Raw genomic sequence first — 18045 nt, forward strand, 5'->3', positions numbered from 1 at the left:
TCATATGGTAAGGGCAAAGAGCCACCGGCACCATTTCTATTAACGCAGCCGTGGCCCGAGAGCAGGAGATCGTGCCGGGACCCCCCCACTGGATCCCAGGTAATTTAAAACATTTTGGGGGCTTTGGGAGGGTGGGGGATTTATTTTAAAGGGTCGGGGTGGGTTTTAGGGTGCCGGTTTTCCCGCCCTCCCCCGATTTACGATTTTTTATGATTAAAAAAAAACAAAAACCATGACGATCAGATTTCCCTCCCCCCCCCCAGCCAAAATTGATCGTTAAGACGATCGATCACCCGATTCATATCCCTAGTATTAGATAAACACTGTGGATCCCTTAAGGCAAAGGATGGAAACGAGAAAAAGACTGGATGGGATTAATTTTTTGGAGTGGCATTTACTACCCTTAACCAATAAGCCTTGATGCAACTCCATCATGACTCTCTGCTTCAATGACAGGGGGAAAGGGGGAACTGGATTCATACAGCAACCAACAAGAGCCCCAACAAGTATCAGGGTAACTCGCTGATGTGGCGGTTACTACCTTAACCAATAAGCCTGATACTTTGATGCAACTCAAACATTGCTCTCTGTTTCAATGGCAAGGCATAATGGGGAACTGGATTCAAATAGCAACTAAAGAGGGCCCTGACTTTTACAGTGTGGAAACTGATAAGCATGGGGTAACCTACACGGCACAGCAGATACTACCATAAGCTTGCTGGGCAGACTGGATGGACCATTTGGTCCTTTTGTGCCATCATTTCAATGTTTCTATGTAAGTAAAGGTGGACTTGAATGGAAACTGCATAGTTTTGAGGCTGCATTGTGCTCTAACAAGGATGTGAAAAAGATGAGGAAGAGCTGAAGGGAATGGTGGTAGGGCAAGATGAGGGGAAATGCTATTTCAATCTTCTACAGTCTTGAGCTCTCTTCGGTAAAAATGAAAGATAGTAGGGAGATTGGAAATGAAAACAGAAATTTTCATGAAAAGTCCCCATTTCATTTCATTTTGCTTTTAAAAGAAAAGAAAACTGAAACAAAATATTGTTAGTTTACTTTGTTTCATTAAATAAAGTCTGACAGCAGCCAATCCCCCCCCCCCCCCCCAACATTGTGTCCTCTCCTCTCCAGAACCCTCTTATTCTCCTCTTGTTGATGTTTTTTTTTCACAATCCTGGGTCGCTCCTATCCCATGGCTGGCATCAGCTATGGGGGTGGGCAAACTTTATTGTACTGGGAGTGGGGCCACCTTACTGGCTGTCATTTGCAAGATGGGCCAGGAGGGAGAGCTTCCCCCTTGGAGTTCTCTCATAAGATTTATTTATTTATTTATTTTAGTTTTTTTCTATACCGGCATTCGTGAGAGTATCACATCATGCCGGTTTACAATAAACAGGGGGAGTGATAAAAGTTACAGTGAACGAAATAAATAACATGTGCTGAACGAAAACAATTACAGTTACAATAAAACAGGGAAAAGTACAACTGGGAGCAGAGAAAAGTGATAGAAAATTTAACAGAAAGTATTAACCGAAATTTGACGGGGTACATTTACAGAGTTTATGGTATTTACTAGGACATGTCCATTTGGTATTTTGTAGTTTTTGCGTAAGGGTGGAGACTGGAAGTTATAGTTTTCTGCGTAAGGGTAGTGATTGGAAGTTGGTTAGAGGTAGTTAAGATTTATTCCGAGTCTGGGAAGGCTTTTTTAAATAGCCATGTTTTGAGTCTTTTCCTGAAAGTTGGGAGGCAAGGTTCCTGCCGCAGCTCCAGTGGGATGGAGTTCCAAAGAGGAGGTCCTGCTGTGGAGAATGCCCTGTCTCTGAGGGTTATATGATGGGAGGTTTTGGATTGAGGTACCTGAAGAGATTCCTTATAGTACTCTCTTATAGGTCTGGAGGATATGTGTTTTTTGAAAGGGATTTGTAGGTTGAGCGGGGCGTATTGTTGGATAGCTTTGTATATTATGGTGATGGATTTATATAAGATTCTATAATGAATCGGCAGCCAGTCTTTGAGGATTGGGGAAATGTGATCTCTTCTCCGTGTATTTGTCAATATTCTGGGTGCCGTGTTCTGAAGGGGTTTAGTATGCGATGATGGGAGACCTAATAATAAAGAGTTGCAATAGTCTATCTTAGAGAAGATTATTGCTTGTAAGATTGTTCTGTAGTCATGATTGTGGAACAGTGGTTTTATTCTTTTTAGGACATGCAGTTTATGAAAGCAGTCCTTGGTGGTTTGGTTTATAAAAGCTTTTAGGTTTAGCCGATTATCAATGATCGCTCCTAGGTCTCTCACTTGGGCTGTTTGTAAGTTTGCTGAAGGATTTGTAGTGATGTTGCCGTTCTCCGTGGATATGAGAAGGAGTTCAGTTTTTGAATAATTTAGGATTAAATTCAGATTGGAGAGGAGGGAGTTGATTTCTCGAAGGCATGTTTCCCATAGATCTAGGGGTTTTTTTGATGGATTCTTTGATGGGGATCACAATCTGGATGTCGTCAGCATATAAATAGTATTTTAAGTTGAATTTGGTTAGTAACTGGCAGAGAGGGAGAAGGTAGATGTTAAAGAGTGTAGGTGAGAGGAATGAGCCTTGCGGAACTCCTAGAGATGAAGGGTAGCACTTAGATTCTTTGTTGTGTATTTTGACCTTGTAGCCTCTATTTCTTAGGAATGTATTGAACCAGGCCAATGCTGTGCCTGTTATGCCGATGTTCGATAGCTGGTTTAGGAGCATAGCGTGGTTAACAGTGTCAAAAGCGGCTGAGAGGTCCAAGAGGATCAATAAATAGGCCTGACCTTTGTCGAGGCCCATGATGATGTAGTGTGTCAAGGAAATAAGAAGTGATTCGGTACTTAATGATTTCCTGAAGCCATATTGAGAGGGGAAAAGAATTTTGTGATCCTCAAGGTAGTCTGATAATTTAGTATTAACTAGTTTTTCCATGACCTTGGCTATGAAAGGGAGGTTGGAGATTGGGCGAAAGTTGGTGGGGTCTTCTGGATCTAGGTTTGTTTTTTTCAGGAGCGGTTTGATGGAAGCTATTTTAAGGTCGTCTGGATAGATTCCTTGGGATAGAGAGCAGTTGACAATGTCTGTCAGAGCTTTGGAGATGGTTTCTGGAATAAGAAGAAGTAGTTTGGATGGGATATGGTCAAAAGGGTGAGACGAGGGTTTCATTTTTTTCAGTACTTTTAGGATCTCTGAAGTTGTGATAGGTTCGAACGAGTTGAGAGAGATGTTTTTGTTAGGGTGGAGATAGGTACTGGAAGGAGAAGAGGTATTGGGCGTAAACTTTGTTAGAAGGTTAGTGATTTTGTTGCTGAAGAAGAGGGCCAGCTCCTCTGCTTTTTCTTGAGCTTGGTTGAGCGGTATGTCCGGTAAGTGGATTTGAGTTAGGTTGGAGACGTAGGCAAACAGAGCTTTAGCATCAAAAATCATGTGATGGATCTTATGAGCGTAGAAATCTCTTTTTGTTTTTAACATGGAACTCTTGTAGCGATGGAGAGTAAGTTTGTAGGCGGAGAGGGAGGACGCTGTAGGTGTTTTTCGCCATTTGCTTTCATTCCGTCTAAGGGAGAGTTTTAGATTTTGGAGTTCTTCATTAAACCATGGTTGTCTTTTAGAGATGTTATGTTTGAGTTTTTTAGTTGTCAGTGGACAGAGTTTGTTTGCCGCCATGCAAATACTTTGAAAAGATGGTTGCGCCTTTGAGTTCCTCAAAGGTAGAGTCCCTTCTAGCTCCTTAATAAATACACAACTTCTCATATTTTTTGAAAGCTCTTTATTTCAGTATAGAAAGGTACACAACCATTGGCATAAACATAAAAACCAGTATTACAGAATTTCTTCAGTCTTTAGTTCAATATGCAAAGATGTACAGCCATGCAATAATGGTTTTGAAATAAAAACTGACAAGCACAGTAGACCATACATCTATATTGTCAATTTTAAAGTTGTTTTTTTTGTATAAGTTTTCATTCTTTGTTTAATGTGAACAATGCAGTTAGTCACCCCTTTCAAACTACGTCAGCAGTGACCTGTACACCCAGAGGCACAGAGAAATGGGCAGATCAGCAGGTACAGAGGCAATAATACTCCAAGGTATAGTGAAAGAGATAAAGCAGCAGCAAAGCAAGAGAGAGATTTAAAAACATTTTAACCATAACCTTGACAGGTTCACCCCAAGGCACAGATATTTAGGCAAATCAACAGGTACCATGGGAAGACTACCCCAAGGCACTGTGAGAGAGACAAAGCAGTAGTGACAGAAAGCTTTATTAAACATTTTAACAATACCCAGAAATATTATGAGAAAGCAGCACCAACAGAAATTTCTATCCACACTGAGTAATAATAGAAAAGCATGAGTGCAAATACTTTAAAAATAAAACTAGGGGAACTAAGATGGCCGCGGGTGTGGTCGCATATTGAGCAGCTCCGTGCCCTCGTTCCCTAAAAATTTCCTCTAAGCCTTTTTTCTTCGATTTTTTACAATGCCACATAAGAGAAAAGGGAAAATCCGGATATATCCTCCCTTACCGGATAATTTGGAAGGGCAGCGGCTGATTTATCAGTATGCAACCCCGACATCAGTAACGAGGACGTCTACCCCCATTGGTGAGCCAGGGGAAGGAGCCCAGTACTCACCCGGGGAACTATCGCTGACGCCTCCGGATCCTAAAACGCTGATTCAAGCAGCTCTACTGCTCGACTCTGTGCCTGCTGAGACGCCGGCAGGAACTTCCTTCGAGCATGCTCAGTTGGGAGGCAAGCCCAGGGACGAAGCAGACGTGGGGGGTGCAGCCAGTGCTCGTGTCTCCGCTGAGGCTACAGGAGGGGAGGAGTATGAAGCCAGCGGAGAAGGAACAGCAGAGCCGGTTTCTCCACTTATCCCACAGAGATTAACAAAACCAGCGATTGTAACGCTCGACGCCCTTTGGGATCTGGTAGCAGGGAACGCTGCGAAGCTCGACAGACAGGCTTGTAAACTAGAGGAAGTTTCCAAGAGAATGACTAAGATTGAAACTGACCACACGAATCTGGAAAAGGCTTTGACAAAGGTAACTGTGGATGTAAAAAAATTGCAAGATTTAAGTGCAGTTTCTGTTAATGAAAGACTATAGTCTTTGAGAAGATTGGAGTCAGTAGAGAATTACTTAAGGCACTTAAATATAAGACTCTTGAATTTCCCCAAAGTTATGGGTGAGTTGCCTTTGCAGACTTTCAAGAAATTTGCTATTGAAATTCTAAAGATACCACCAGAGAATGTTCCGCCTGTTAAAAAAATATTCTTTTTAAGACAGAGAGGAGCCTTAATATCGCCTGGTATGGGGATAGATATGGAAAATCTAACCAATTTTCTGGAAACAACAACGGAAGAAATTACAGAAAGGTTTGCCTTGTTTGTGACTCTTTATTCAGAAATTGATGTTGGAATAATTATGAAGAATTATTTCAAAAATTTAAATGTTTCTTTTATGGGCGGTCAAGTTCGTATCTTTCCAGATTTGGCAAAACCAACGCAAATGCGAAGGAAAAAGTTTATTTCATTGCGCCCAAAAGTGCTTGCACTAGGAGGTACCTATATTTTAAGGTACCCCTGCAGGTGCATAGTCAAACTTTTGGGGAATACTTATGTGTTCTTTAGTCCGGAACAACTTCAAGCCTTTCTAGAGGCACGAGAGCAGACCCCGCAGCCCATAGAGCTGGATCCAGTAAATGAATCTGATGTTTAAACCCAGCCTTACTTCTAAATTGTTTCTTATGTTCTCCTTTTATTCTTTTCCTCCTCAGTTACCTACGAAAGGTAGAGATTGTGAAATTTTGTCATGTTTCAATATTTAATTTTTAAATTTCAAATAAGAATTTCATGTAAAGAACAATTTCTCAATCTCTTGTGATTCTATGCAAATTACTTTGTATTTTGTTTTGAAAAGATGATAAATAAAGAGTAATCATAAAAAGTAAAAAAAAAAAAAAAAAATAAAATAAAACTAACATAGTACATAGTAATGATGGGACAGAAGGACCACATGATCCATCCAGTCTGCCCAGCAAGCTTCTTATGGTAGTAACTGCTGCGCCGTGCAGGTTAACCCCATGCTTCTCTTAAGGGTACCGTCACTCCATGCAATTATCCCCAAGCCTTATGATAACCCATTAGGGGTGTGCATTCGTTTGCAACGTATTGGCAATCTGCAACGTATAGGGCCAGATTCATTGTATTCGTGGGGAAGCGAAACGTATCGCAATTCCCACGAATACAACGAATCTTCACCAAATTATTCGGCCATCTAAAGCAGTGGTCCCCAATCCTGTCCTGGGGGCCCACCAGCCAGTCGGGCTTTCAGGATATCCGCAATGAATATGCATGAGAGAAAATTTGCATGCACTGTCTCCATAACATACACATTTTCTCTCTTGCATATTCATTGTGGATATCCGGAAAGCCCGACTGGCTGGTGGGCCCCCAGGACAGGGTTGGGGACCACTGATCTAAAGGAGCAAATTTAAACAAAACCCCCACACTCCTGACCCCCCCAAGACTTGCCAAAACTCCCTGGTGGTCCAGCGGGGGTCCGGGAGTCGTCTACTGCACTCACGCCATTGGCTTCCGGTATTCAAAATGGCACCGATAGCTCCTGTGACATAGTAAGGGCAAAGGCTATCGGCACCAGTTTGATTACTGGCAGCCGACGGCCCGAGTGCAGGAGATTGCTCCCGGATGCCCGCTGGACCACCGGGGACTTTTGGCAAGTTTTGGGGGACACTTATGACCCCCACAAGACTTGCCAAAAGTCCCCAGTGGTCCAGCGGGGGTCCAGGAGCGATCTCCTGCACTTGGGTCATCAGCTGCCAGTATTCAAAATGGCACTGATATGCTTTGCCCTTACTATGTCACAGGGGTCGACCAATGGACTTGGCATCTGGGAGCAATCTCCTGCACTCGGGCTGTTGGCTGCCAGTAATCAAAATGGCGCCAATAGCCTTTTCCCTTACTATGTCACAGGGGCTACTGGTGCCATTGGTCGGCCCCTGTCACATGGTAGGAGCACAAGATGGCGCCAGCCATCCATTGCTCCTACCATGTGACAGGGGCCGACCAATGGCACCAGTAGCCCTTGTGACATAGTAAGGTGAAAGGCTATCGGTGCCATTTTGAATACCAGCAGTCCAGGACCCCTGCTGCACCACCAGGAGCTTTGGTAAGTCTTGGGGGGGTCAGGAGGGTGGGGGGGGGGTTGTAGTTAATTAAATGTTAGCTGGGAAACAAATAAGAATGGAACGCATGAATGGATCGGGGCCCCCCCTTGCCGAATGCAACGTATCTGCCCCCCCCACGAATACGAATACAGAATGTAACGTATGTGGTCCCTCTGCAGATCCCTATAACCCATACAAATTTTACTGCTAGCAACATTTTTACTGGGTGACGAGCCTTCTTGAAAATTCAAACAGTGCTGTTCTACATGCTTTGCTAATGGACTTGGACATAGAAGCAGTCCTGAGCTTTTTCACTCTTGTCTGTGTATCAATATCCCAGATCATAAAAGTCAGGGCCTATGATACTTGTCATCTGAATCCAATTCCTCTTCCCTCCACCACCACCATCAAAGCAGAGAGCAATGTTGCAATTGTGTCAAAAACATCAAGGCTTATTGGTTAAGGGTAGTAACCGCCACACCAGCAACTTACTTCCATGTCCTCCTTTCTTCATTTCCATCCTCTAGCCTTTAGGGATCCACAGTGTTTATCCCATGTCTCTTTGAATTCTTTGACTATTTTTGTCTTCATCACCTTCTCAAGAAGGGCATTCCAGGCATCCACCAACATCTCCATGAAGAAATATTTCCAAACATTTGACCGGAGTCGTCCAACCTGGAGTTTCAACTCATGATCCCTAGTTCTACTGTTTCCTTTTCATCAGAAAAGGTTTGAAGTTCATTTATCATTAAAATCTTTCAGGTATCTTAAACTCTGTGTCATATCTCTCTGCATCTCCTCTCTTCCAGGGTAAACATATTCAGATCCTTTAGCCTCTCTTCATAATTCTTCCGATACACCATTTTTGACACCCTTCTCTGAACCGCTTTCATCCTGACTCTATCCTTTTCAAGATATAGGCTCCAGAACTAAACACAGTACTTCAGGTGAGGTCTCACCAAGGACCTATACAAGGATATTATCACTTCATTTTTCCTACTGGTTATTTTTCTCTCTATGCAGCCCAGCATTAGTCTGGCTTTAGTTATCTACTTATCACATTGCTTCACCATCTTTAGATTGCCAGACACTATTATCCCAAGATCCTTCTCTTGTTCCATGCACATCAGTCCTTCACCCCCATCACATACAGCTCTTTTGGATTGCCGCACCTCAGATGCATGACTCTGCACTTCTTGGTATTGAATTCCAGCTGCCAAATCTTTGACTACTCTTTAAGCTTTCTGAAATCACTTTGAGTTCTCTCTACTCATTGAGGTGTGTCCTCTCTGTTGCAGATCTTAGTATCATCTGCAAACAGATAAACTTTATCTTCTATCCCTTCCACAATATCACTCAAAATGATATTAAACAGAACTGGTCCCAATACCAATCCCTGTTATACCCAATTTAACACGGTTTTCTCTTGAGTAGTTTCCATTTACCATGCTGTCTCCTATCGGTCAACCAGGTTAAATCTATGCCAACATCTTGTTGCTCACTTCCAACTAAAATATATTACATCAATCTCTTATGTCACAGAAGAGTGATACAGCAGTATACCACTGCCCGCTGATCTTCCATAGAGGGGTCATTTTTTTAAAGAACAGATGCAGGCTAATGACTATGAGGATGAGCGATTAAGAAAAACCTCAGATTTCCTTCAGTTCTTAACTGTTTACAACAGAAAGTGTTTTGATTTTTTTTCAATCACCCCATTCTCATGATCATTGGTCCACATTTGTTCCTTACCATCATGCTCTGTGGGTTCAAGGATGCAAAGTTATTTGCTCTCTCAGATAATAGAAGGACTAGGGTCTACTCTTTGAAGTTAGCAAGTAGTCCCTTTAAAACAAATAGAAGAAAATTATTTTTCACTCCGTGCATAGGTAAGCTCTGGAATTCATTGCCAGAGGATGTGGTTATGGCAGTTATTGTAGCTGGGTTTAAAAAAAGGTTTGGATAAGTTCCTAGAGGAAAAATCCATAAACTTCTATTGATTATTAAGCAATAGTAGCATGAGATTTATTTAATGTTTGGGTACTTGCCAGGTACTTGTGACTTAGATTAGCCACTGTTGGAAACAGGATACTGGACTTGATGGATCCTTGGTCTGATCCAGTGTAGCAGTTTATTTTTTTATTTATTTTAAAGTATTTATATACTGATTTTTAAAAATAGTTTTTTATCAAAACGATTCTTATGTTCATATGTAAATTACATGCACCTTATGTCATATGTAAATTACATGCAGTTCTTATGTTCATATGTAAATTACATGCACCTTTGTAATATGATGATCCCACTATCTATGAATGCTGCCCATGCTGATGCTGTCCTTGTGCTCAGTATCCCATCCTGCATCTATTCATTGAAATCATGCATTGTGGGTAATACATTGAAAGGAACAAGCACAGAATGATGATCTGCCCAGCTCCACCACCACTGTCATTGGCTGATATCCAAAATAGCACGTTATCATGCTCATCAAGCAATTGATGATGAGGTTGTTCATAGCATCAATGGGCCAGTCATAATTGAGCACAGGTGTAAAGTAAATGGGCCAAATAAAATATGGTGGCAGGATGGTTCTGTCCCATGCGCTGTATTTTGTCCAATCTTGCATCAGCAGACTGAGGCCAACTTCATGGCAACAGCCTGTGCCTGGCCAGTGCCAGTTTTTATGTTAAAAATTTGCAATGACACTGATAGTCATCTACTAATACCCTTCTTACTACTTATATTATACCAAAGAGAGCCTCCTTCTAGAGCTCCTAGGGTATAAATTTTGTAGTTAACATATGAGGGTGTGCTTGGAAATTCTTCTTGATCAGGCCAGTGGCACCCAGTATAAGAGGACCCATTTCTGCATCTTTCTGCCACATTTTCTTGGTCTTTGATTTCATCTCTTGGTATTAATGATCTTCACTTTCTCCATGTGATCGACAAAAGAGTCTGCTGTTTGTGTGTTTTCATATTAGGATATACAAACATTGTGCTACTGAAAGCCCTTGCCCAAAAATGATCTGTTTTAATGAATTCCATCATATCACCGGCATCAAGAAGCTAACAAGGCAATAGGAGAGAAAGAAGAAAGGCTCTTCCTCCAGAGAGCCCTGGGGCCAGTACGTATAGTGGTGATGATGGTAAAAAACGCAGGATGAGGACCAGGATCCTTCCTACCAAGCCCAGAAGGGATATTTTAGAAGGAGAAACCAGTTAGTGAGGAAGGGTTGGTTGTCCTGCTCCCATCTCCACTGTTATGTTGATACAGGAACAGAAAAATTAATATTTATTTCAGTGGAAGACTACAGCAACAGCAGCAGCAGCAGTAGGGGTGCACTAGGAGTAGAAAGTCATCAGCCAAACAAAGCACATGAAGGCACATCATTCATAGCTGGTAACAAGATTGATTGAAAAATTGGTCTTCCATAAGATATCACTAAAAGTGCACTCAAAATATTTGCTCTCCATTTATTGTTGGTGTTGACTACAGTGTAGAAGAGGGTGAACTCCTTATCGCTTAATAGGGGTGGTTTTCAACGAGTTTTGTTTCATCTAATGGTTATTTTGTTTGTTTAGTTAAAAAAAATAATATACACATTAAAAAAAAACAACCCAGAAAGAAACAATAAAAAGAAACATGGCCTTCTGAGGCCTCCAATGCCCCCCACCATCCTGCCCATTCAAAAAAATGCTGGGGTCAGAATTCTCTCTGGTCCCCACTTATCCGGTCCAGGGAGGAGCTGAACCTGAGACCTGGTCCAATTGCCCAGGCATAGGCTGGAGCTGGCCTTGTATAAGCCTAGGCCGTGGTAATCGTCATGACCTTGGCCTAGGCCCTAAGTAAGGCCCAGGCTTTGAGGCCAAGACCCAATGACTGGGCCTCAGCCTAGACCAGGGCCCAAGCGCCGGCCCGATGCCAGAGTCTGATCCAGAGATTGGGTCGTGACGTGGGAGCTTTGGCACGGACCCAATCCCGACACCAGGGCCCAAACCAGAGGTCAGGTTCCAAGGTTGAGGCCTCAGTTTAGACCCAGGCCTGATGCTAAGACCCGGCCCAAAGGCCAGGCCTCAATACCTGGACCATAGCCCAGAGTCAGGCCCAGGCCCAGTGCCCAGGCTTCAGAGGTTTTTGGTCTTCTTGCTTCTTTAACAAAATGATGCTGTCCACTGCCTCACATCAAAATTGCTCCCTCTGCTAAGGAGTATGCACAGGAATTAATTATCTCCAGCAACTCCCATGTGGTATCATCCTGTTGAAGAAGAAAGATAATTAGACTGAAGACATATGAAGCTTGGGTTCCAGGTTTGGGCCTGACCATGACCCAAGGCCTCATCATCAGATCCCAGCCTCCGGGCCAGGCCCTGGCATCTGGCCTGTGTCTCGGATGAAGCCCCAGCATAGGGATGCAGTCTCCAGTCTGGGCCATGTTATTGAGCCTGCGCTTGGGCCCTGCCCTTGGCAGAGGCTCAGACGTTGGCCTGGGCCTGGACTGTGATGCTGGATACCAGATGGAGCAGGTAAGTTTGTTCAATTTTTGTGGTCTTAGCTGAAACCACAGTGTTGTGCATCATAGTCAAGCCTACGCTGCAGCTCCCACATCAAGCCTAGGCAAGATCACAGCTTCGGGCCTGACAGATCAATTTTTTTTTTCAAAATGAAGCATAAAAATCTATGAAATGTTGTCATATTTTCAATTTTTTCGCTTTGAGAACAGCATGAAATGAACTAGGAAATTTTGTCTCATTTCCTATTTCATTTCCCCTGCATGCCTGTCTCTATTGCTTATTAGCTTACTGAAAATTATCCTCCCTCTGCTGGATTTCTATGAATTTCCATGTGAGTGGTAATAAGACTGAGTGCACAGCTGTACTGAACCAATGCCCATATTTTTGGGCCTCAGTAGCTTTCTGTATTGTTGTCATTTGCCACTCTTGCTGCAGCTGCTCTGCCTGCTCCTGCTGCATTGTTTCTCTCCTAATTATATTAGAGTTCTGGCCCTCAACTTAACAAAAACATTGAAAAATTAAAGAAAATACTTCAGTCTGCCCTTCTCTGGATGCCTTGGGATCCTGGAAGCTTACTAATGCTGCTGCTACTGACTGCCTGGCCTGCTCCTCATGCCCTGCCTCTCTTTTGGTTTAGTGCAGGGGTCGGGAACCAATGGCTCGTGAGCCAGATGTGGCTCTTTTGATGGCTGCATCTGGCTCGCAGACAAATCTTTAATAAAAAAAAGTAAAAATCTAACAAACCCCCCCCACCCTCCTGACGCCCCCCAAGACCTCCAAAATTAATTTACTACAACCCCCCACCCTCCTGACGCCCCCCAAGACCTCCAAAATTAATTTACTACAACCCCCCACCCTCCTGACCCCCCCCAAGACCTGCCAAAAGTCCCTGGTGGTCCAGCAGGGGTCCAGGAGCGGTCCGGGAGCGATCTCCCGGACTTGGGCTGTCGGCTGCCAGTAGTCAAAATGGCGCCGACGGCCCTTTGCCCTCACTATGTCACTGGGGTCGACCAATGGCGGCGGTAGCCCCTGTGACATAGTAAGGGCAAAGGGCCGTCGGCTGCCAGTATTCAAAATGGCGTCGACGGCCCTTTGCCCTTACTATGTCACAGGGGCTACCGCCGCCATTGGTCGACCCCAGTGACATAGTGAGGGCAAAGGGCCGTCGGCGCCATTTTCACTACTGGCAGCCGACAGCCCAAGTCCGGGAGATCGCTCCCGGACTGCTCCTGGACCCCTGCTGGACCACCAGGGACTTTTGGCAGGTCTTGGGGGGGTCAGGAGGGTGGGGGGTTGTAGTAAATTAATTTTGGAGGTCTTGGGGAGCGTCAGGAGGGTGGGGGGTTTTGTTAGATTTTTACTTTTTTATTAAAGATTTGTCTGCGAGCCCTGGACCCCCACTGGACCACCAGGGACTTTTGGCAGGTCTTGGGGGGGTCAGGAGGGTGGGGGATTGTAATAAATTAATTTTGGAGGTATTGGGGGGCATCAGGAGGGTGGGGGGTTTTGTTAGATTTTTACTTTTTTATTAAAGATTTGTCTGCGAGCCCTGGACCCCCGCTGGACCACCAGGGACTTTTGGCAGGTCTTGGGGGGGTCAGAAGGGTGGGGGGTTTGTAGTAAATTAATTTGGCAGGTCTTGGGGGGCGTCAGGAGAGTAGGGGGTTGTAGTAAATTAATTTGGTATGTCTTGTATGGCTCTCACAGAATTACATTTTAAAATATGTGGCGTTCATGGCTCTCTTAGCCAAAAAGGTTCCCGACCCCTGGTTTAGTGCCTCTTTTTCAGGCTGATCCAATATGGACACACAAGAATTGTGCGTCCTTTCTAGGCACCCACTGTTTCAACGCATGCACAGCCACCTCTCCTGGGCGTGTGATCAAGTGTTCTAATGAGACACAAATGACAATGGAGTCAAAAAAGAGCATCCATAACACCACACATTTTATTGTATCGGACGTCCGTACAGTATTGCGCATGCGGCTTGTGGACGCATTGAAGTTCTGTCAAAAGGGCACACATCTGTCAGACAGAATAAGGTTAATTTGCAATTTATTTCCAATTTGTTTCCAATTTATTCAAACTTATCATTGCCCCTCCCCCAATGTGACATCATGCTGTGTGTCATAATCCTGCTTGGGAGGTATATAAATCACTGCTGGGAGTACGACTGTCCTTTTGTATTCAGTTCAGATTGGATCTGTTTTATATGCAGACTGGTGTGAACTGGTGCCTGGCAGGAATAAGGTAGAGATCAACATTGCCATTGCTTCATTTTGAACAGGTAAGAGGTATTTATGTGAAGAAATAAGAAATACATCAATGATTTGTACTTGGTCACCCTGAACCTTTCCTGGATGCTCATGACTTGGGCGGCCGAATACAGGCCCGTAACAATGGTCAGAATCATGCATCTGCAAGAAAGAAGCAGTGCGTCCATGATTTGTACTCAGTCACCCTACTCCTTTCCAAGTCGCTCATGACATCTGCGGCCGAGTACAGGCCCTTAACGGACAGTTAGAATCAAGGACATCCAGGAAAGAAGCAGTGCGTCCATGATTTGTACTCAGTCACCCTACTCCTTTCCAAGTCGCTCATGACATCTGCGGCCGAGTACAGGCCCTTAACGGACAGTTAGAATCAAGGACATCCAGGAAAGAAGCAGTGCGTCCATGATTTGTACTCAGTCACCCTACTCCTTTCCAAGTCGCTCATGACATCTGCGGCCGAGTACAGGCCCTTAACGGACAGTTAGAATCAAGGACATCCAGGAAAGAAGCAGTGCGTCCATGATTTGTACTCAGTCACCCTACTCCTTTCCAAGTCGCTCATGACATCTGCGGCCGAGTACAGGCCCTTAACGGACAGTTAGAATCAAGGACATCCAGGAAAGAAGCAGTGCGTCCATGATTTGTACTCAGTCACCCTACTCCTTTCCAAGTCGCTCATGACATTTGGGGCCGAGTACAGGCCCTTAACAGACAGTTAGAATCAAGGACATCCAGGAAAGAAGCAGGATGTGCATGATGTGTACTCAGTTGCCCTGCTTCTTTCCTGGATGCTCATGACTTAGGCAGCTGAGTACAGGCCCGTAACAGATGGTCAGAATCACGAACATCCAAGAAAGAAGCAGGATGTCCATGATTTGTACTCAGTCACCCTGCTCCTTTCCTGAATGCTCATGACTTGGGAGGCCGAGTACAGACCCATAACGGCTGGTCAGAATCATGGATGTCCAAGAAAGAAGCAGGATGTTCATGATGTGTACTTGGTCACCCTGTTCCTTTCCTGGACATCCAAAATGTTAATGGATTGTAGTCAGTTGCCCAAGTCCTGCTCCTTTCATTAACTGTATTTTTTGGCATGCATTGTGTGATGAGGCTCACTGTTTACCCAGAAAGGAAAACCCAGACTGGATTTCTCCAGGGAGAGCCAGAGGCAAATCCAGACAGCAAAGGCCTCAGAGAGACAGGAGGTAAACTACATTTCCCAGGCTCTTAGAGGCTCTGAGAATCCAATGGTGGTGAGAAGGGGGTGAGTTGTGCTAGAGCCTAAGAGGCCTGCTAAAAGTGTCTTAGTACAGAGACATTCTTTTTCTTTGACCTTTTCTCCCTATGACTCAGGGGCTGGGGGTGGGGGAGGCTTACATTTAGGTTTGTTTGCAAGAGAGGTTTTTTTTTTGTTAAAAAGAGAAGACTGAACAGGTGCAAGACTGTGGACAGAACTACCATCCGGTAATTTAGGGAGCATTTGCTGCGGTGTCCTGGCATTGGCAGAAAAGGGGGAAGGTTGTTCCCAGGGGATGATTACAGGGTGAAACATTGTTTCTCAGTGAATGATTGCAAGGGGGAATACACACTAAACCAGTCTTTCTGTTACTGTTCTTTGGTGATCTTTATTTCCCAGAGCTGAGCCCCAGGAAGACTGCCACAGGCAGAGCTCTATCAAGGTGGACTATTTACTAAGCCACAAAGTTTGCTTCTCCGCCTGTTGCTGGAAAGTCCTGCAGTATGGAACTGCTTACAAAAGCATGGGATGCCTACAGCCAAGGCTCTGATCTACTCCAGGTGACTACCTCGGGACAACTGGTATGAATGCTAGCCAATTGACCAGCTTCTCTTTCCTTTCATTAATTGCATTTTTTGACATCTGTTCATGCTGTCCATGTCCATTTCTTCTTACCATTAACTGCATGTATTGCTATCTCTGAATGCTAGCCATGTGGCCATCTTCTCTCTCCTTTCATTAACTGCTTATTTTGGCATCTGTTCATGCTGTCCATGTGCCCTGCTTCTTTATTCTTACCATTAACTGCATGCATTGTTATCTCTGAATGCTAGCCAAGTGGCCTGCTTCTTTCTTCTTCCGCTACTTATTAGTGGAACATTATATAGACATCACTGAGTGGACAAGTAATATTTCAACATGTTATCTTGAATTCCAATGTATTGTTTATTAATAACTGACATATGCGCTGTTTTTATTTGTATTCACAGTCCCAAGAAACAAAGACAGATTGCCATGGCTGCAAAACGAACCTTTTCTCAGGTGGCAAGAGAGGCAGAAGATCTGGAAAAGCAGGCAGGCCCTAGTGGTTGCAAGCGCCCAAGAAGCGAACACATGATGCTCACTTTATGAATGGAGAACAGGACCTACTGTGTCATGCCTCGTGCAAGAACTACAAAATTCTGCTTCTATGAAGAAATGGATTTGGGAGAGGATTGTGCTGGATGTCAGCTCCCTGTCGGTAAAGCACAGGGAGGATAAACAAATCCAGCACCGGTGGTGTAACATTAGAAGAGAGGTTAAAGAAAAGGCCACCAAAATTGAGGCGTCAGCACACAGGACTGGTGGGGGCTACAATGTAATATTGTTTTGACTCCCATTGAAGAGCTATTCCTGAGTACTGTGCGCCAAGAGACCGTGGCTGGTGTGGCCGCACTGTACATGGCCAACACAGGAGCAAGAGAAGGTATGAATTTTGAAAGTGCCATCTTGTTTGCATTGCATTTTTTTCTTTAGGGCTCTGGGTGGGCATCAGTTGAGAACTATATAAAGAACTTTAACTTGTGATTCTCAATCTTTCTTCACAGATCAAGGAGTCAATAATAAGGTAACAGATGTCATGGAGGAAGAGACACAATCCCTTCCCACATCGGAATTCATCTTTCATTTGTCAACCGAGGTGTCCCCCAGCCAACTAGTGTAGGATAATGATACCAAGGCCCCTATCACACTTTTGGAGGTTATATCTGAAACTCAGGGAGCTGAGACAACAGTGGCATCAGCCCTGGAACAGGCAACAGCAGCACGTGACCTGGAAGAGGCTTGTTTGGCGTCTATGGGCTGAGTGAATGCTTCATGTACGAAATGCTGTCATAACAGGAGCAACACAATGAGTTAGTACACAAGGAACTCAAGGAATACACAACAAGATCCAAGAAGCAGTGGCTACTCAGTCCAACTTGATGAGCGATCTGATCAGTGCCATCTGAGATGTAACTAGTGCTTTGCATTTGCTAAAATACCCATGAGTATTAGCCAAATAAAAATATTTGTTCAGTGGAAGCAATTAATTATGTTTCCTATTTATGGGCTCATGTTTTGACAAAGTTCAAGACATCTGCATAGGCACTACATTGGTCAATTGGGTCATGGTGGGCTGGGGATCCAGCCTAGGCTAGAGGAAACAGGTGGTCGGCATGGGTGCTCGTCTGGGGCTCAGTTTTTATTTTTTGGTCTATTATTTTGTCATCATGACCTTTTACATGCTACACTAAAACATCCTACAAAACCATCTTTAGTAAAAAAAAAAAAAAAAATACTCTAAGAAATTAGTAACCAACATAAAACATGATTTTTAAATCATGCAAATATATCAGATCAAATGCAACAACCCTCATCCTCAATCTTCTATTCACTCATCCCTCCCCTCTCCCCTCTTGACCCTTAGCATCATTGCCATCTCCCTTGCCTCTTCCCCCATCATCATTATTATCATGCCTCTCCCTTGGTATCATAATCCTCTTCCCTCCCCTATCACCGCCACTACCACTGGCATCTGTAACATCATATTCCCTCAACCAATATTGCATCCCTCTCACTCGTCTACTTTGTACACAAGACAACCACCAACATGTTTTGACAAAATTGTTATTATAACAAATTCCAGGCAAAAAGTATTTACAATGGAAGAAGGGCAGGGAAGAAGGGGGGGGGGGTTGGGGGATAAGGTCCATGGGGGCCGAGGAGGATCATCACCAACAGGGAGGTACATGGTAGAGCACAGGCCATTGCCACCAGTGATTGAGATGCTTCCATA

At 44.1% G+C, this 18045-nt stretch overlaps 1 protein-coding gene across 5 annotated transcripts; it reads left to right on the top strand.

The window, feature by feature from the left end:
* Positions 1-4474: 4474 nt before the first annotated feature.
* Positions 4475-17283, top strand: LOC115094556. 5 transcript variants are annotated; one of them, XR_003857578.1, is made up of 5 exons: positions 4505-5067; positions 13939-14007; positions 15630-15811; positions 16220-16695; positions 16817-17283. XR_003857578.1 is itself a non-coding variant. In XM_029607742.1 (2 exons), exons 1-2 carry the CDS (start codon positions 4501-4503, stop codon positions 13972-13974), a joined length of 603 nt encoding a protein of 200 aa, XP_029463602.1. In that variant the 5' UTR covers positions 4475-4500; the 3' UTR covers positions 13975-14910. The 5 variants fall into 5 exon arrangements, 2 of the variants coding, with proteins under 2 accessions (XP_029463602.1, XP_029463601.1); XR_003857579.1 differs by having other exon boundaries at positions 15630-15790; XM_029607742.1 differs by lacking the exons at positions 15630-15811; positions 16220-16695; positions 16817-17283 and having other exon boundaries at positions 4475-5067; positions 13939-14910.
* Positions 17284-18045: the final 762 nt, after the last annotated feature.

The sequence above is a fragment of the Rhinatrema bivittatum genome, chromosome 6 (assembly GCF_901001135.1).
Source record: "Rhinatrema bivittatum chromosome 6, aRhiBiv1.1, whole genome shotgun sequence".
NCBI classification, from domain to species: Eukaryota; Metazoa; Chordata; class Amphibia; order Gymnophiona; family Rhinatrematidae; genus Rhinatrema; species Rhinatrema bivittatum.